This window comes from Theropithecus gelada, chromosome 3, assembly GCF_003255815.1.
Source record: "Theropithecus gelada isolate Dixy chromosome 3, Tgel_1.0, whole genome shotgun sequence".
Taxonomy (NCBI): Eukaryota; Metazoa; Chordata; class Mammalia; order Primates; family Cercopithecidae; genus Theropithecus; species Theropithecus gelada.
This window is the reverse complement of record NC_037670.1, coordinates 141,880,780-141,899,128: the sequence shown is the minus strand read 5'-3', so window position 1 is coordinate 141,899,128 and position 18,349 is coordinate 141,880,780. Positions and strand designations below refer to the sequence as shown.

General features: G+C 34.8%; 1 protein-coding gene across 1 annotated transcript in view; it reads right to left on the bottom strand.

Annotated features, from left to right (window-relative positions):
- CFTR (cystic fibrosis transmembrane conductance regulator) overlaps window positions 1-18,349 on the bottom strand; it is a 180,560-nt gene that overhangs the window by 61,526 nt on the left and 100,685 nt on the right. Inside the window, exons 12-18 of the mRNA XM_025379291.1 lie at window positions 16,051-16,145; window positions 13,461-13,547; window positions 11,243-11,966; window positions 8,839-8,967; window positions 5,204-5,241; window positions 4,287-4,537; window positions 1,319-1,398 (exon numbers count right to left, since the gene is read on the bottom strand). Of these exons, the coding sequence (XP_025235076.1) occupies window positions 1,319-1,398; window positions 4,287-4,537; window positions 5,204-5,241; window positions 8,839-8,967; window positions 11,243-11,966; window positions 13,461-13,547; window positions 16,051-16,145 (1,404 nt within the window). The remainder of the gene's footprint in view (window positions 1-1,318; window positions 1,399-4,286; window positions 4,538-5,203; window positions 5,242-8,838; window positions 8,968-11,242; window positions 11,967-13,460; window positions 13,548-16,050; window positions 16,146-18,349) is intronic.

The following is an 18,349-nucleotide window of genomic DNA, read 5'->3' as shown; positions in this document are numbered from 1 at the left end:
TAATTTATAAAATGAATATTTAAAAATTAACTCTTACAGAGGAGTTCTGAAGTGAGCCTCAAATAATTATCAAGAGGCACCATTGGCAAATACTTTCAAAATCAAGTCAAGAGGTTCACAATCCAATTTTTATCTGATGTAATAATATTATATTTGGGACAAGTTATTCACACTCTTAACATGAAAAACAAATGTCAGCATTTAGTGACACAGGACATGTTTCTTTGCATGAATTCAAAGCATGGATTTAAATATTCCATCAGCTGCTTCTAAGTTATATCTTTAAACAGAACAACTGAAGGATATCCAAAATGCCAAAGTTCACTTGGAACAGTAAATATACTTGTGTCAATCATTTCAGATGAGGCTGACAGTCTGATTTTTCTGCACCTGCCAATGTTGGTTATATATACACACTTATGTGATAATACTTCTTTTGTTTTATATGTTCAATCAAATACAGTATTATTATTTTGCAGGGGTGGGGAAAGAGCAAGAGGGGACAATGACTCATCCCAACATGGGCAGCATCCTATTCCAACTGTTTCTCCAGGGAGATCACTGAGACTGTGGCATTTGCTCTCTGGAGCTTGACCTAAACCAGTCAGGAAGCTCAGGAAGCTGTGCTCAAACCTGGTCCAACAACCACAGCTTACAACACTCCTTAAATCCTGTCACTTATGGAGACCTGATGTCCCAAGGTCACTTTCACCTCCTCCACTGCCCTTTTCTTCTCCACTCTCACCACCAGTCAGTCACCCCAACCCAAAGAGTCAGCCTTTGAGCCAGGCTTCCCTGGAGGCCTACTCACATCTATCACTCAGGGACAGCCCTCATAAAACCCTAGATTTTTCTTTCCCCTTTCTTTTGTTCAAAAACTTATCTTTGCTTCTCTCCCTTCCTTACTGTGGGGGAATGGGCTAGCTACTCTGTGCCAAAATGTTCACGGTGAGGCTAGTTTCAAGTGTAACCCACCCAGGGAATCCATCTTCATTCTAATACAGGCCTTTTGCCTGTATTAGTGATCTGGGGAAAGATAGCCCTTTGTGCCTCTCAAATCACTCCCAAGTAGACAGCTATTACATCTAAATGTGGGATGGCCTCAGGTCTGGGCCAGATAAACAGTTCTGACTTGTTATTGAATTTACTAAACTTACGTCTATTTTGAAGGCTTTGGATAATCACAAAATTAATTCAATAGACAGGACTTCAACTCTCAATCAAATAAAAATTGAAAACGAAATTGCATTTGCTTTTGTTATTATTTAAAAAACAACATGGCAAATAGACATACTTAACAGTACTTATTTTTACATACCTGGATGAAGTCAAATATGGTAAGAGGCAGAAGATCATCCAAAATTGCTATATCTTTGGAGAATCTATTAAGAATCCCACCTATAATATACAAGATGACAAATTCCTCAAAAAATATATCAATATATTCAATACTAAATTTGGATCACAGTAGACTCATTCAGAACCCAAATAAGAATTAGCATGTAATCAGATAAATAAAGACTTAGAAAATTTTGTTTCTTTCCAAACATTCTAAATAATTATATGTTCAAGTTATTGTCTTGTATTTTTAAACGTTTTAAAAAGTTTCAGATTCCTGTAAGATTCAAGTAACAACCAATGTCTTTGAAATAGATTTTACTATAAATTATGTTAGGAATAGGTGGGTATTCATCCTGCTATTACAATCTTATTTGTGCAACCTTGCATTTAATGACAACTTACTGGATATGCTGTCACCATCTCTTCCATTTGTATTCCATAACATAGGGGTCTCCTTTTCCTCTGACTTCCATACCTTTTTGACATACCTCTACCAAAACCCTGGCTGCTCTCTCTCCCTGCCTGCCCCACTGTCTGGTCCTCCCTTGTCATACTCTCTTTCTACCCTTTTCGTGGACAATCTACATTTCAACCTGTCATCTGAATCATGGATTCACATTTGTAAGGTTGATAACTTGTTGCTTCAATTTAAAAAGGTTATATACAAGTGTCTACTATGTACCAGGCACAATACTAGGCACTGAAATAACTGAGGTGAATAAGCCATGCTCCTTGTCCTTGAGAAATTCATTGTCTAGACAGGAATTAAACAAACAATTTGATAAAATGTAACATAATACTGTACAAATAAAGTCATATTGAATCTTATCGTTTACCCCCCATAAACTGCAGGATAAAGTCCAAAATTCCTAGTTTAATATTTAATGCCTTGCATAATTTGGCCTCAACCCACCTACTTAGTACAAGCTTCCTCTGCTCAAATATCCTGTTTCAGCCAAACTGGTCTATTCTTTAAACACACTCTACACTTTCCTACCTCCCTGCTTTCCCCATGTGGTTCCCTCCACCTGAAACCCCTTTCCCCTTAGCTCTCATTGTCAAAATCTGTTTCCTCCCTTGCTCAACTCAAATGCCCCTGCTGCAAGAAAACATCAGTGTTTTCTCCAGCTGGGATTAATCTCTTCCTCCTCTGGATATACTTAATACATCTTGTTTGCACCTCTGTTATAATGACTATATGCATGTCTTATATCACAGGAACTTATAAACATATCTTAACTCTTTTTCTAGGTTATAAATTGCTAGAGGTCAATGGGATCATGCCACACTTATTTTGTATCACCCATAGCCCCAAGAAAAAAGGCCTTATATGTAGGAATTATTTAATACATATTTATTAATACATTCTTTAGCATATTTAATTAAATATATTTGTATCTTTTCATGATAATCAAAAATTGAAAAAATAGCCATTGGTATTTATAAACAGTGTTTAGAAAATGAAATTTGCTTTGGTGGAAAGAAAAAACCATCCTGGTGCTTATTATATTTCAAATGGTTTGGAACCAACTATGAACAGCATTAAAGGGAAACAGGAGCTTGGAAAAGAAGAGGTGGAATGGCCAGTGCACCCTCTGTGGGAACAACACCCCACAGAAGGGAACCACGGGGAACTTATATTGATTTCCCACTGGCTATGTAGCAGGCAAGTAAATTGCCTTGTTTCATTCTCACAAAGATCCTCTGAAATATTCTTTTCCCCACTTAACAGGTGAGGAGGCCAAGGCTCAGGAGGGTCACTTGCCCATGATCACTGCTCTTATAGCGCCAACTCAGAGCTCAGGCAGTGCTCATGTTCTTTCCACTGTGCCACATGGCTCATGTCTGACTCTTCTAGAAATGTGTGAGAAATCCCCTGCCTGCTCTGGGTCTCAGATTTCCATAAAAAATAAAATCAATGGATCAATTAATTGGACATCTTGAGTCTAAAATTCTTAGCTCCAAAACAGAGGATGGTGATGAGTATATCCAAATGAGGCAAGATTTCAGCAACACACATGGGCTTCAGAATAAATATCAAGATCTTCCTACATACGATAACACTGAAATTTTGTCATCCAGAAAATATGATGGGTTTTTCTTATCTTGAGTTTTCCAGATTCCTGAAAATTTTAGTCTTGGAATTTATTCCTTGCTTTATATCAAATGTTTCTGTGTCAATTCCTCCTCTCACCTGTGACCTCCTCCAGGGCAAGAACTGTGACTTATTCATCTTTTCATATCACAGAGTAAATGCCTCAACAGAGAAAGTGCTCACAGGTTGCTATGAAAAAACTTGGGGGAATCCTTATTAACCTCAGTCTTTCAGTGCAAATTTGTCTAATGAGGAATCAACAGAATTGATTTCTTCCAAAGTATCTTATTAGTTTTTAAAATTTTTAGTATCTTTATTTTACTACTATGACTTTCTGTTACTTCAAATATGATAATACAAAAATAGTTTTAAAATACATTTGGGATCCCCCCTACCATATAACTTTGAGCAGTTACATGAAATTAGATTATTCTACCCCATCAAAAGACTTAATCAATACAAAAAAACATATTTTCTTTGATCACTTTAAGTTTCCTGCCCTTTTGAACAATATTATATATTGGCAACAAGATGCCCAGAAGAGAGCTAGACCAAGTATTTGAAAAGAGAGGTATGACTGACCCATAAGGGCCTTCTTGTGCTGCTACAGTCCCACCAACATCACATTCTTACAAACCTAGCTACTCTAATTATCTAACACAGAAATATTAGGAGCAACAACATATGATAACCTATAATATCTGAGAAATGTGCATGCCAGTCAAAAGGAGGTTCAACAAAGGGCAGATGCCTCTGTGCAAAAGCCAGCACTGCCATTAGAAAACCAACGAAACCACAGGCCCTATTGATGGTGGATCAGCAGTTTCATTTCTTAGTCCTAGTAAAGTACCTGCTTTCAACGTGTTGAGGGTTGACATAGGTGCTTGAAGAACAGAATGTAACATTTTGTGGTGTAAAATTTTCGACACTGTGATTAGAGTATGCACCAGTGGTAGACCTCTGAAGAATCCCATAGCAAGCAAAGTGTCGGCTACTCCCACATAAATGTAAAACACATAATACGAACTGGTTCTGGTGATAATCACTGCATAGCTGTTATTTCTACTATAAGTACTATTCCCTTTGTCTTGAGGAGGAGTGCTGTAAAGCAAAAGGGAAATTGTTATTTGGCAGCCAAACTTACTTATTGAATTTCCAATACATGTAAATGGAACTAAATTTGAGTCTAAAGAAATACAATATATTGCATTAGAAGAGTGTGCACCCTTAATCTCAAAATCTTACTATTATTGCAAGAAAATAGATATGTTTTCTCATTATTGATAGAGATTGAGTTGTTCTTTATTAAATTAAAACATTTGAAGAAAACTGTAAAAGTGTAATGTTATTTCAAATATTTTTATTGTGTTTCACAGAAACTGAACAGAACTATATTCTTTAGAAACTGCAGGAACTGTACATGCTCACAATTTATTCATTTGATTTTATTTTATTTTAGATATAGGATCTTGCTATATTGTCCAGGCTGGAGTGCAGTGGCTATTCACAATGATAGAACACTACAGCCCTGAGCTCCTGGGCTCAAGTGATCCTCTTGCGTCAGTCTGTGGAGGAGCTAGGACTACAGGTATGTGTTACCTTACCCAACTAATGGTCATCCTTTAAACAAAAAACCTGATTTTTCCACTACCATAATGCTTGGGAGAAATGAAACAAAGTAGATTACAATACATACAAACAGTGGATTACAATATTTAATCAACAGAAATAAAACACAATCTACACAATAGGACATGGAATACTCACTTTCCAAGGAACCACAGCACAACCAAAGAAGCAGCCACCTGGAAAGGAACAAGAAAACAGCTGATTTTTTTCTAACATCTTCACCTAAATTCACATCACACCATTTGATGTGTGTACCAATATCAATGTACACACAATTTCATCTTCCTTTGCTTTGTGTTCCCGGGTCCAGCAGCTGTAATAGTTGTTCTAAGTACTATTATTTGGATGAGAACACATTAAGTTAATGGAATTCAAATTTCACTGAAGTAAATTCTTTGCCATTTATCTCCTTTATTCAATAGAAACGACTGAACCTCACAAGAAAGCCAAGATCACAGCTGAATGTGTTAAATAATAAACATTTTTTAAAGAAACTAATCTCAGCCTGCTGGCAGATAATTAATCTGTTTATTTGCTATAAATAATTTCATTTGCCATTCAATGATTATAGGGGACTAATACCTGTGAAACCAATTAATTACTGGAAAAGGCGAGATTAATATTAATGGAAATGAATTATAAGTTTCAGGCCATGCACAGTGGCTCACGCTTGTAATACCAGCACTTTGGGAGGCCAAGGCGGACATCACTTGAGGCCAGGAGTTTGAGGACAGCCTGGCCAATGTGGCAAAACCTCATCTCTACTAGAAATGCCAAAAAATATTAGCCAGGCCTGGTGGTGCACACCTGTGATTCCAACTACTCAGGTGGCCGAGGCACCAGAACTGCTTGAACCCAGAAGGTAGAGGTTGCAGTGAGCCAAGATCACACCACTGCTGCACTCCAGACTGGATGACAGAGTGAGATTGCCTTCCGTAATTTACTAATGGAACAATAACCAAAGTAATGTTCAAAGACTGGTCTAGTCATCATAATATAAAATTATTTCGTGGCTGTTTCCACATAGAACTACCAACCTAAACTGCTTATATTGACTAGAACAAAATATTTTCAAGGACTTAGCATAATACTTTTTAAAAATATTTGGTACATATAGAAACAATAGAGTAAGCAAGTTCTGTCATTTCATTTTCAAAATGTTTTCAGGTTATAAAGTTTATTCAGTTTATGATAGAGTGACAGTCATAGGTGATTAGGGTAAAAAGGAAAAATATTTTTATTTTCAATTTTCTCAGGGCTTTAAGAATCATTCCATACCACATAGAAAACAGCGTGCTTAATATCCAGATTTCAATGCTTCACAAGTCAAATGACACCCTAAAACATAAACCAACTATCATAAAGCTGCCCTAAAATAATTACTATTAGTCAATAGCAGCAGTGGTATTATGGGAATATACTACATATCTACTACTAATAATGTAAAGCCACTCAGGGATTTCTAATCAACAAGCAGAACGGAAGTCATAAAGAAACAGGATAAAGCAGTTCTATAACATATTCTTAACAATCATAGAATGAAAGTATTAAAAAGGATCTTCAGATATTCCAGTCAACAACAAGACTCTCTAGGTGTTTTCAAAAGAACCAGGAAACTGCTTCCTAATGTATTATTTTCATTTCTTCTCCATCTAGTCAATGATGCACTGCCAAGCTGGGGTTCTAAGAATTAACATAATAGATTTTTTTTTTTTTTTTGCCTATTTCTTCAGTGCTAATGTCTGAGAACTTACAGAAGATACTGCCCTATAGCAGGGAAAATGTTACAAAATACAAAAGTAGAGTCACTTTCTTTCCAAAATGATAAGTGCTAACAAACTGAATAGACCAAATTAATTTTTTTCACTTTAACAGCTTTGAAGAAGTTTTTAAAAAGACTACATACTTCATATTTCAAAAGGGAAGCATATTTTACCTAACCTATAAAAACATAAATCTAAATTGAAATTTGAACCTTAGGAAAACTAAAAATAGATAAACCACTTACATCAAGGACGAAATGTATCTTAACCTTTCTTTAGGTTCTCTGGTCATGAGTACAAGACTCTCAATTGGATTTTAAAAAACTAAACTGTCATCCTGGATTAGCAGTTGTACCAGAATGTGACTTGCTCATGATACATTTCAATAGTAATGAGAAATGGGCACAATGGTATCATAAAGGAGCTTAGTCTAAAAGAAAAATTATGGAAATTTTGGCTCAAAGAAGGCAATAGAATTGTGAACACTGGTGAATGAATTGCTTAGTTGTATAATTGTGAACATACTTTTTAAAAATTACTATTTTTCTACTATCACCTCTTGTGCTGATGAGGATCTGAACTTGGGGCCTACCATGCAATTTTCATTCTTTCCGCCCCCACTCTTTTTTTTTTAACTTGGCGGTGTGAAGAACAGTAGAGGCTTGGTAAAGAAACCACAATGGGGACATTGAAGACAACAAAATTTCTGTAAGCAAGTGTGTGATTTGACTCTCTAAAAGGGTTGTCTAAAATGAATGCTAAGCCACTAATACATATTTAATCTCATTTTGTGAAGAAATCTTCATTTAAATAGTAATTGCCTGCATATTTAACAATAAAATATCTAGAGCAGCTGTGTCCAACCTTTTGAATGAGAGGACTATTATGCTTATCTGTGGTGGCAGATATCACAAAGATTATGCATGGACTTTTTTTTCTTTTTTTAAGCTCATCTGCTATTGTAAGTGTATTTTATGTATGGCCCAAGACAACTCTTCTTCTTCCAATGTGGCCCAGGGAAGCCACAAGGTTGGACACCCATGATCTAGAGTCAAATGAATTTAAAATTTAATACAGATTTGCTTTCAGTGTTTTTGTTGTTGTTGTTGTTTATAATTTATTTAGAGATACGGTCTCTCTCTGGCACCCAGGCTGGAATGCAATGGCACAATCACAGCTCACAGCAGCCTTGACCTCCCAGACTCAAGCGATTCTCCCACCTCAGCCTCCTTAGTAAATGGTAGCATACAAGCACACACCACTACGCCCAGCTAATTCTTTAATGTTTTTGTAGATGCAGTGTCTCACTATGTTGCCCAGGCTGGTCTCGACCCCTGGGCTCAAGCAATCCTCCCCGTTCAGTCTCCTAAAATTCTGGGATTACAGGCATGAACCACCATGCCTGGCCTTTAATTTCAATCCAAATAAAAGCCTTCTACTTTGGGTTTTTTAATCTCTTAACATTTACTGTAAAATCTATTAAAAACTCTTATCTTTATATTTAAATACATTTGATATGTAATATGAAATAATAAAATATCAATAGTGATTCTAATTGTTTAATTTCAATCCAAATAAAAGCCTTCTACTTTTGAGTTTTTGAATCTCTTAACATTTATTATTAAAATCTATTAAAAACTCTTCTTATATTTGTATTTAAATATATTTTATATGTAATACGAAATAGTAAAATATCAATAGTGATTCTAATTGTTGATTTTTCAGAAGCTAAGAACTATATGAATCTATACTATTATATACTGTAAAATCACAAATATATGTAATATATAAATATATACATACTTATACATAGTTATATATGTAATATATAAATATATACATACTTATACATAGTTATATATGTGTGTATATATGCACACATACATGTATACATATATATGTATGTGTATATATACATATTTAAGTGTGTGCATATATATGTATACATCCTTCAAAACTATCTTAATTTAACTTTAAATCACAGTATACTTTACAATAGAACATTCTTACCTCAGCCAGAAAAATTACCAAGCACCAAATTAGCACAAAAATTAAGCTCTTGTGGACAGTAATATATCGAAGGTATGTGTTCCATGTAGTCACCGCTGGTATGCTCTCCATATCATCAAAAAAGCACTCCTGAATAAGAGAATTATGGCTATTACAATAAGACAATACAGTTTCATGCCACCATTGTGGTTTTATTTTTAATATATGAAAATAAAGAAATAGTATTACTTGAATCCAAGTGTATTTTAACAAATATAAATCAGTATAAATGCCATGTATGATGTCATTTTATAGTCAGAATAATGTCTACTGGAGCAACACAGCTTTATTAAAACTGAGAAACACCATAATTTTTCAAAATTCTAAAAATGTATCACTGATTATGTAACTGTATTATTATTGGACAATTTTACCATTAAAGGCTTAACAGTGGCATACCTTTTATCAAATGAATGATACCACCTAAATGAAGTTTCCCAGAACTCTCTTTGATTTAACCTGTTTCTTCAGGGGTCCATGGACAAGTACAGGTCAGTATACTGCACTGTATATACTATAAAGGTCTTCCAATAGACTGAAAGCCCATTTGTGTTTGAACATTCCTTAGTAACTTAGGACTATCTCTCTTTGCAACTATGATTTAAATTACATAATTCTCATCCTAGGCATATTCCTATTCCTCTAGAAATCTTTGTCTTTTGGCATATCGATACATTTCAAAATTTTGAAAAAGAGAGATTCCAGATAGTCCAAAGGAAAAACATAGTTTTGTTTCTCACAAGATCAACAAAACTCATAGGAAAGCACTATGAATCACAAAGAAGAGGTCCTATGGTATTGGGATATAGTGCACTGGTTAGGAGTATGCATTTTTTGAGTCAGACAGATCTGAATTGGAACCCAAACTCCACCATTAACAGCCTAGGAGCTGCCTGAATTCAAGCGTGTTGCTGAACTTCTCTGAACTTTAATTTCCTTATCTGCAAATGTGAAAAATTTTAAGTACCTTCCAGGGTAGTTGTGGGGACTAAATGTATGCCACCTAGAACTAGATGCAATCCATAAATAGAAACTATTATTAGTCAAGGCTATCATTCTTTACAACTAAATTTTTAGGCTCAGGATTGAGAAATTCATTTAGATTGATATTAAATTATATAAATGGTTTGGGCACAGTGGCTCAGGCTGGGCGCGGTGGCTCATGCCTGTAATCCCAGCACTTTGGGAGGCCGAGGGGGGCAGATCACAAGGTCAGGAGTTCGAGACCAGCCTGGCCAACATGATGAAACCCCTTCTCTACTAAAAATACAAAAATTAGCTGGGTGTGGTGGTGCATGCCTGTAATCCCAGCTACTCAGGAGGCTGAGGCAGGAGAATTGCTTGAACCCGGTAAGCAGAGGCTGCAGTGAGCCGAGGTCACGCCATTGCACTCCAGCCTGGGTGACAGAGTGAGACTCCATCTCAAACAAACAAACAAACAAAACACTATATAGATGAATTATCGTTTAGGAAACCTTCGTAAAGTATGGAAATTCTAAAATTACGCAGTTTAGGGATCTATTTTATTCCCTCATTTTACAAAGAAGGAAACTTCAGCTTAGAGATGTTAATGGCTTGTGTCTTGTCAAAGGTCACATTATTCTCAAATGATCTATACTATTAAATATATCAATTAATTACAACCCTGCCCATGGCTCATTTCATCCAAGGCATTAAGTTTTCTACTAAAATAACAAAAACTCTCCTTTTTACATTATTTCTTGTTTTAAAAATAAAATGCTTTTATTCTTAAGACCTAATATAACAAACTTTCTGTCTGAAGATTGGCACTAGTACATGTTGAGCTTCATATACCTTCTCTAAAAGAAATCTCTTTAGCAACCCAATGTATAAAGCAAACTCACAAGATAAAAAAAGCCCACACTAGCTAAATTCAGGCAAGACTGATACACAAACTAGAATGTGAGTCCCATCAAGAGTCTAAATGTTTATATACCTTATATAAGCTACTTCCATACAGATTATTTTGCGAGCTATAAATAATGAAAGCTACTATTTATTTATACAGTTACTTATACTGTACCTCTTCCCACAGAGGGTTCAAGATGGTAATAAAGTAGATGCTTTCTAACTTATAGTCACAATTATCACTGGTTTAGTAAAGGACCGAAAACTAAATCCTTTCCCATTTTATGGGAAGAGGTATGTCCATCACAAAAAGAAATCATTTGTTATTTTACATTTTAAAGTTGCTTGCATAATTAATAAACTTCATACTGTCTGAGTTTTAAGATAAACCTTATCCTAATCCCATGATTTGAGTAAATTTTGTTACATGCTACATATTGCATTCTACTCAATTGCACCCTGTATGGTGAAATACCCACAAGCAATTTATACCTACCTTTAAGTCTTCTTCATTAATTTCTTCACTTATTTCCAAGCCAGTTTCTTGAGATAACCTTCTTGAATATATATCCAGTTCAGTCAAGTTTGCCTGAGGGGCCAGTGACACTTTTCGTGTGGATGCTGCTGTCTTTCTGTGAATGCTCTGACCTTGGTTAACTGAGTGTGTCATCAGGTTCAGAACAGACTGCCTCCTCCGTGCCTGAAGCGTGGGGCCAGTGCTGATCACGCTGATGCGAGGGAGTATCACCTCTCCCTGCTCAGAATCTGGAACTAAGGACAGCCTTCTCTCTAAAGGCTCATCAGAATCCTCTTCGATGCCATTCATTTGTAAGGGAGTCTTTTGGACAATGGAAAATTTTCGTATAGAGTTGATTGGATTGAGAATAGAATTCTTCCTTTTTTCCCCAAACTCTCCAGTCTGTTTAAAAGATTGTTTTTTTGTTTCGGTCCAGGAGACAGGAGCATCTCCTTCTAATGAGAAACGGCGCAAGGTCTCAGTTAGGATTGAATTTCTTCTTTCTGCACTAAATTGGTCGAAAGAATCATATCCCATGAGTTTTGAGCTAAAGTCTGGCCGTAGATTTTGGAGTTCTGAAAATGTTCCATAAAAATAGCTGCTACCTTCATGTAAAATTAATATTTTGTCAGCTTTCTTTAAATGTTCCATTTTAGAAGTGACCAGAATCCTAGTTTTGTTAGCCATCAGTTTACAGACACAGCTTTAAGATACAAAAATATATAAATATCAATTTTATAAATACTTTATTGCAATAATGTCTTGTATTTTAGCATTTTATTAATGTTTTATTGCATATAATCTCTATCATACAATTTTATTATATTTTAAATGATTCTATAAGTACTCTGTAGTAATTGAATTGGTACCTTGTGAATTCTGATAGCATGAAATAACATGCTATATTGAAAAGTTGCATGTTAACAGACTGAGAATGAAATTAAATTTCCTATATTAAGTAGATATTTGACTTTGAGCAAATCATTTATCCTCTGGGTCTCAGTTTATTTATCTCGAAAATGAGGAAATTATTAGATGACCTTTAAGGTCCCTAGAGATTTGTACTTCATTTCTTTTAAATGTCAGAGCTCTGCTGTTCTTTAAATTTTCTATTAATTTCTTGTTTACATTTTAGGCTGACCACCAATTTATTTCTCAAGTGCTTACATTAAGACTAATTTGTTTTGCTAAAAATAAAACAGCAACAATAACAACTGAGAATTGGATAATTAATTTGACTCTCCTCTAATAAAACTTTAATCTGTTCTAGAAGTAAATCCTGACTAGAATCATCTAAGAAATACCAGTTTTTTAAGGCATTATGTAATATATCATATAGAAAGATACATTGTTCTAGTTTGTACTGTAACACACTAACACAATACAAATGTAGTAAAGTTTATATTGATAGAAGTTACTTTTCACAGTCTCAGGGTTGTAAAGATAGTATCTTGGATATTAAATTTAACTAAATTCTAAGAAAGGTACTTCTAGGAATAATCCAGCCATTTTATATACATATACATCTTTATTGCTTAAAATCTTTATTTCTAGAAGAGTATGTAACTGTTCTCCCAATAAACTATTTGATAGTCCATGAAACCATTTTGAAACTTTGAAATCAAGCCATATACTGATTGTCTGTCTGTCTAGGGAATTTCATGTATATTGGACCCTAACAGGAGTTCCAAGGAAATATAATTCCTGAGCTCTGTGTGACTGAGGAGGAGATCTCCAAGGAAGTATTGAGGTAGATGAGTGGTCTAAGCATTCACCTATATTAAACCAGTAAAACACTTAGCATATGTATTTTCTTAAGAAGTTTACTATCTAAGGAGAAGACAGAGTAAAATACACAAAAAAGTAAATAAGAATGTTAAGTATAATAATCAATTAAAGTAATATATATCACAAGGCAATGATACTGCAAAAACTACATAGATAGCAATTGCTATAACAGTACAGCAATGGGAGAAACTGGTTTAGCATGAGGTGGTCAGAAAAGGTTTTAATGAAAGCAATCTTGACTCTTGGCCAGGTAGGGCAGATCAGATTTGAGTTAATACCATGTTACATTCTGCCATACCAACAATGGTGAACATATTTCTCAAGAGGTAAAATGCAATCTATGATGGGATAGACTTTCTTTCTTGTGTTTTAGCATAAGCATTATAAGCAAGTTATTCAAAGAACATACCTTTCAAATATTTCTTTTTCTGTTAAAACATCTAGGTATCCAAAAGGAGAGTCTAATAAATACAAATCAGCATCTTTGTATACTGCTCTAAAAAGAAAAAGGAAATTATATTACTATTTCCTGTGTCTTTTAGTGTAGATGATTTGCCTTAAACAGTTCACTACATGCATTACAATATGGTCACTACATCCATTCACTGAAATAACACTATTCTCAAAAGTGGTGCAGAAGTAGCTCTTTTATACATGTTTTTACTGGGGTAGATGATTTTAAATGAGGAATAAAGGAATAAGTTGCAGATTTTTATCACTTTTCACAACATTCCAAGAACTGCTGAAGTGGTTTTGCTAACTGTAAGTGGCATAAACTAGCAAAAGTCACAAACTGAATTGTACCATAGCATACACTATAAAATATTACCTTAAAAAAAAAAACCAACTTTTAACAATAGTATCTATTTAGAGACAAGTACCATGCTATGTGCTCAAAATACAATGGCAAAAATTATACAGTTCCTGCCCTCGAAGATGTTGGGTTTTAGTGAAGACACCAAGAAGAAAATAAACTATTTCAAACTGTAAAATGTCAGAGATAGCTAATGAATTACAGTACTTATGTGAAATTATTTTAAAAATGTTTTTCTAAGTGTTAACCACTATCAACAAATTGATAGCAGTGCTGCCACAACTGTAGAATTGATATTGCATTTTGTTCCTTGTAGTTTCAGTCTCTATGTCATATTTATAAAAGTTCCAAATAAGGAAAGTATGAATAATTCACAACAAAATGTATATCCATATTATTTTACTATTTAGCTAAAATATGAAACTATAAGCAAGTAAAATCTACATTGAGTTGACCTTAGAACGGTAATAAAGATGAAGACACAGTTCTCATATTAATAGAAATGAGACAATTTCTTTATAACATTTACATTTTTCAAGTGTGATTTTAGTAACCTTACTTATATCTCAAGCACATAGGATTCTGTGTTTATACATGTAATTTTTGGTACTTCTGTGAAAAAGAAAATTGTATTCAGCACACAATTAAGAAATTTTTAAAACCAAGTTTTAAAATTTTTAAAAAACCAATGAGAAAACTTTAAAAGTCTAAAACAACCTTTATAGTGTAACTTATTTTTGAAGACAGTATGCAAGAGCTACATAATGGATCCCGTCAAAATGTACACAGTTCCATCCCCCACACTCAGTTCTTAATTCTCTCCCTCACATGTATGACAAGTTTCTTATGAGATTAGAAACAATAAATTCTTCATCCCAAACTGGACAATACATTACACATTCTGATCAGAATAAGAATAGACAATTATTTGTAGTTCCTCAAAGTGTGGGCACCTTACAGCAAAACCAAATCTTAAACTGATAACACAAACTCAATTCTACGTTGGATGTCTAGAAGCCATATACTCTATCTTATCTAAATTTGTGGAATACTTAGAATAAATCTTACTTTGGCTCACAGATAAAAGTAATGAACTTCCATATTTTTTAGAAGCCATTATCTTGTCTGTGAATTATCCATATCTATTGATTTATTACCTTACAATGTGTTTCCAAGATCAAAGCATGGTTTAATGTAAAGAATCAAAAGGACCTGGTTCCTGTGTGGCTTTTGGCAAGTTAACATCTAACAGTCTCAATTATCTTATGATCTCTTCTGTAAAGCAGGGAGAACAATTCTTACTTTGCAGAGCTGTAAGGGGATTACATACACACAAAAATACACACACGACTAGAATACTCCCAGGCAATTGCAGGTGCTCAGTGAGCGTTAGTTTCCAGTCTCAGCTTTTGGAAAGCAACAGAAAGTAAGGGAAAGGAGCCAACACATCAATGAGTCAATGTGATTTCTTGTTAACAACTTTGGCAACAAAGTGAGAAGAATTTTGTTCAGATAAAGCTTGAGAAACATTTGACATCAGAGTCACCAATAATTGTTTAAACTGAAAGTTACAGTTTAACCACAAAGCTCTCTCCTTGACATACATTATCTATATTTACATCTCTTTAACAGCTTTAAAAGGCTTGGACCAAGAGTGTTTCTACCTAGGGACCTCCTCCCCCAACAATGTTAATGTGTTTGTCCTGTTTATTTTAAATATGATAGATTTTAAGCTAAGTGACATCATTTGCCTTCCTATTTTGCTATGAAAATCATGATGAAAAGCTTTGAAAGTAGATGTTTATCTATACCAAGAAGCCTAAAGCTGGTGTGTACATTGGAGTGGCGGGGTCCATGATGGAACTCACAGATATTTACATCTTCTCTTGCCAGTATTGTGCAGAATCCTAGAGTTTTCCATTTGTAGTAAACTATACCATGAGGCAAACAAATATACAGACACCAAAATATGGGCATGGATTTTGAATAAGCCATAATCTCTACCAAATCTGGATACTATACCATTATTTATAGTTCTTAAATGTGATTCTTAACCCACTAGCTATAAAATCCCAGGATTTTTTCAATTCCAGAAACAGAATATAAAGCAATAGAGAAATGTCTGTAATTTTTTTTACATGAATGACATTTACAGCAAATGCTTGTTAGACCAATAATTATTCACCTTGCTAAAGAAATTCTTGCTCGTTGACCTCCACTCAGTGTGATTCCACCTTCTCCAAGAACTATATTGTCTTTCTCTGCAAACTTGGAGATGTCCTATTATCAAAAATAGAAAATTAGAGAGTGACTTTTAGTACGCTCAATCTGAATTTGAAAGGCACATCTTATATCACACTATTGCTGTAACCACAGTTGAAATTTTGAACATTGCATCTCCATTATTTCAAAAGCAATTTATTTAGTTGGTCAGAAACAACATTGCTGAAATTTTAGATGTAAATTTTTATTTAATTTTTAAAATGTCATTAAAGATCATTAAATAATAATTATAAAATACCAAAACATAAAATATATATATATATTTATAGGCATATAAATGTGTGTAGATCATCCATAGGTCCATTTTACAAATTCAAATGCTATCAACATACTAAAATGCACTTTTCTCCAATTTAAGTTCACTCGTTTCAAAAGAAATCTCCCAAAATGAATCAACCTCCTAATAAGAGAAACTAAAAGAACACTATTTACACCTCTGCAGGATCTAAGTATCTTCACTGGGCTTCCATGGTCCCAAGGCAATTCCTTTCCATACTTCTCTCACCTATCCTCCCAACTAAAACAGCTTTCTTCCTCATCTATCCTCAGCACCTCATTCCCACGACCTCTCTCCACTCATTCTGCCTCTCCTGTCATCCTTTCTCCCAGGTAATGAACATTTCTGTGGCAACAGCCATTCTAGGCATTGTAAAAGAAGACTGGAATTTATGAGAAATAGTCCTTGACTCCTAGGCATTATATGTCTAATTTAGAAGGCAAGTCATAATCCTGGAGAAGGCTAAATACCATCCCAAAGATTAGCTAACCATTTTAAGATAGTTTATAAAACAGTTCACAATTATTGGCAAATTAATTTTGCACATAACTGAAGTATACAATAGATAGAATACCCTAGAGGTTTTCAAATAGATGGGATTTGGTCTGAGTCTTGAAGAATGAGAAGAGTTAGATAGGTAGTAAACTCTCATTAGCCTTAAAAAAAAAAGGCTCTCTCCCTTTTCTCCTCCCATCCTTGTACATTTGTTTCCACCTCCTTCTTCCTCCCCTCTATTAAAAATTCTCTTCCATATGCTTTTTCCTTCTTCTTTCACAATCCAGAAATAATCCAATATTATCTATATCTAAAGTGTCAAAATGGTTACTTCTGTTATTCATTTGTTTCATTTATCTATTATATGGACATAAATAGGACTTCACATGCAAAACTCCAAATGCACAAAGTAAATAGATTAATAAGTAGTCATTTGTATTGAGAACCATTTGGCAGCTCCTGTTGGCTGGAATCATGCTAGCCACTGCCCTCAAGGAACTGTTGCTATCAACGTTTCTGATCTAGAGTGACAAAAGGCCTGTGAAAAAAATGCTGACATGTTGGAGGAGATGTAGCAGGACTCAATGGACTCTGCTACTCAGGCGCTGGAGAAATAAAATAGAGAGAGGTCATTAATACCCATAAGCACTGCTTATGAGGAGGACTTTCTGTGGTTATGAGACCTGTAAAACATAGCTCTTTCTTTCTACCTGGCCTAAAAGAGGATGCTTTTGTTCAACTCATGAACTGGACCACGTGCCTAGGATTCCATCCAAATAAGACTGCAGTAGATTTCACTCATAATTTAGAAGGTAGACTTCACGCCTAATTTAGAAGGTAATGAGGTAATTTAGAGGTGTTCATGGAAGTGCTCCTTTAGCGAGGCAGAAGATTTCAGTTTTATAGCAATTACAGGACAGCTCATGTGTGTATTTCTTCTCTCCTGCCTCACATTTTTCCCTTTTCAAATCGCATTCTCTTTTTAAAAACTAAATCTGGTTGGGCATAGTGGCTCACTTATAATCTCAGCACTTCAGGATGCTGGGTGGGAGAAATGCTTGAGATTGGAAGTTTGAGACTAGCCTGGGCAACATAGCAAGACCCATCTCTACACAATTTTTTTCTTTTAAATTAGCTGGGCGTGGTGGCATGCACCTGTAGCCCCAGCTACTCAGGAGGCTGAGGTAGGAGTATTGCTTGAACCCAGGAATTCGAGGCTACAGCGAGCTACAATCACACCACTGCACTGCAGCCTGGGTGACAGAGCAAGACTCTATATCTTAAAAAAAAAAAAAAAAAAAAGCAAACAAAAAAGCACTTAAATCTTTTGGGGAAAAAAAGAGAATGAAGAGAATGGTTTGCTTTTGCCTTGTATGAATAGATTCACTGTAGGCTTTTGAAAAAGAGGCGAATTTTCTAATACATTATT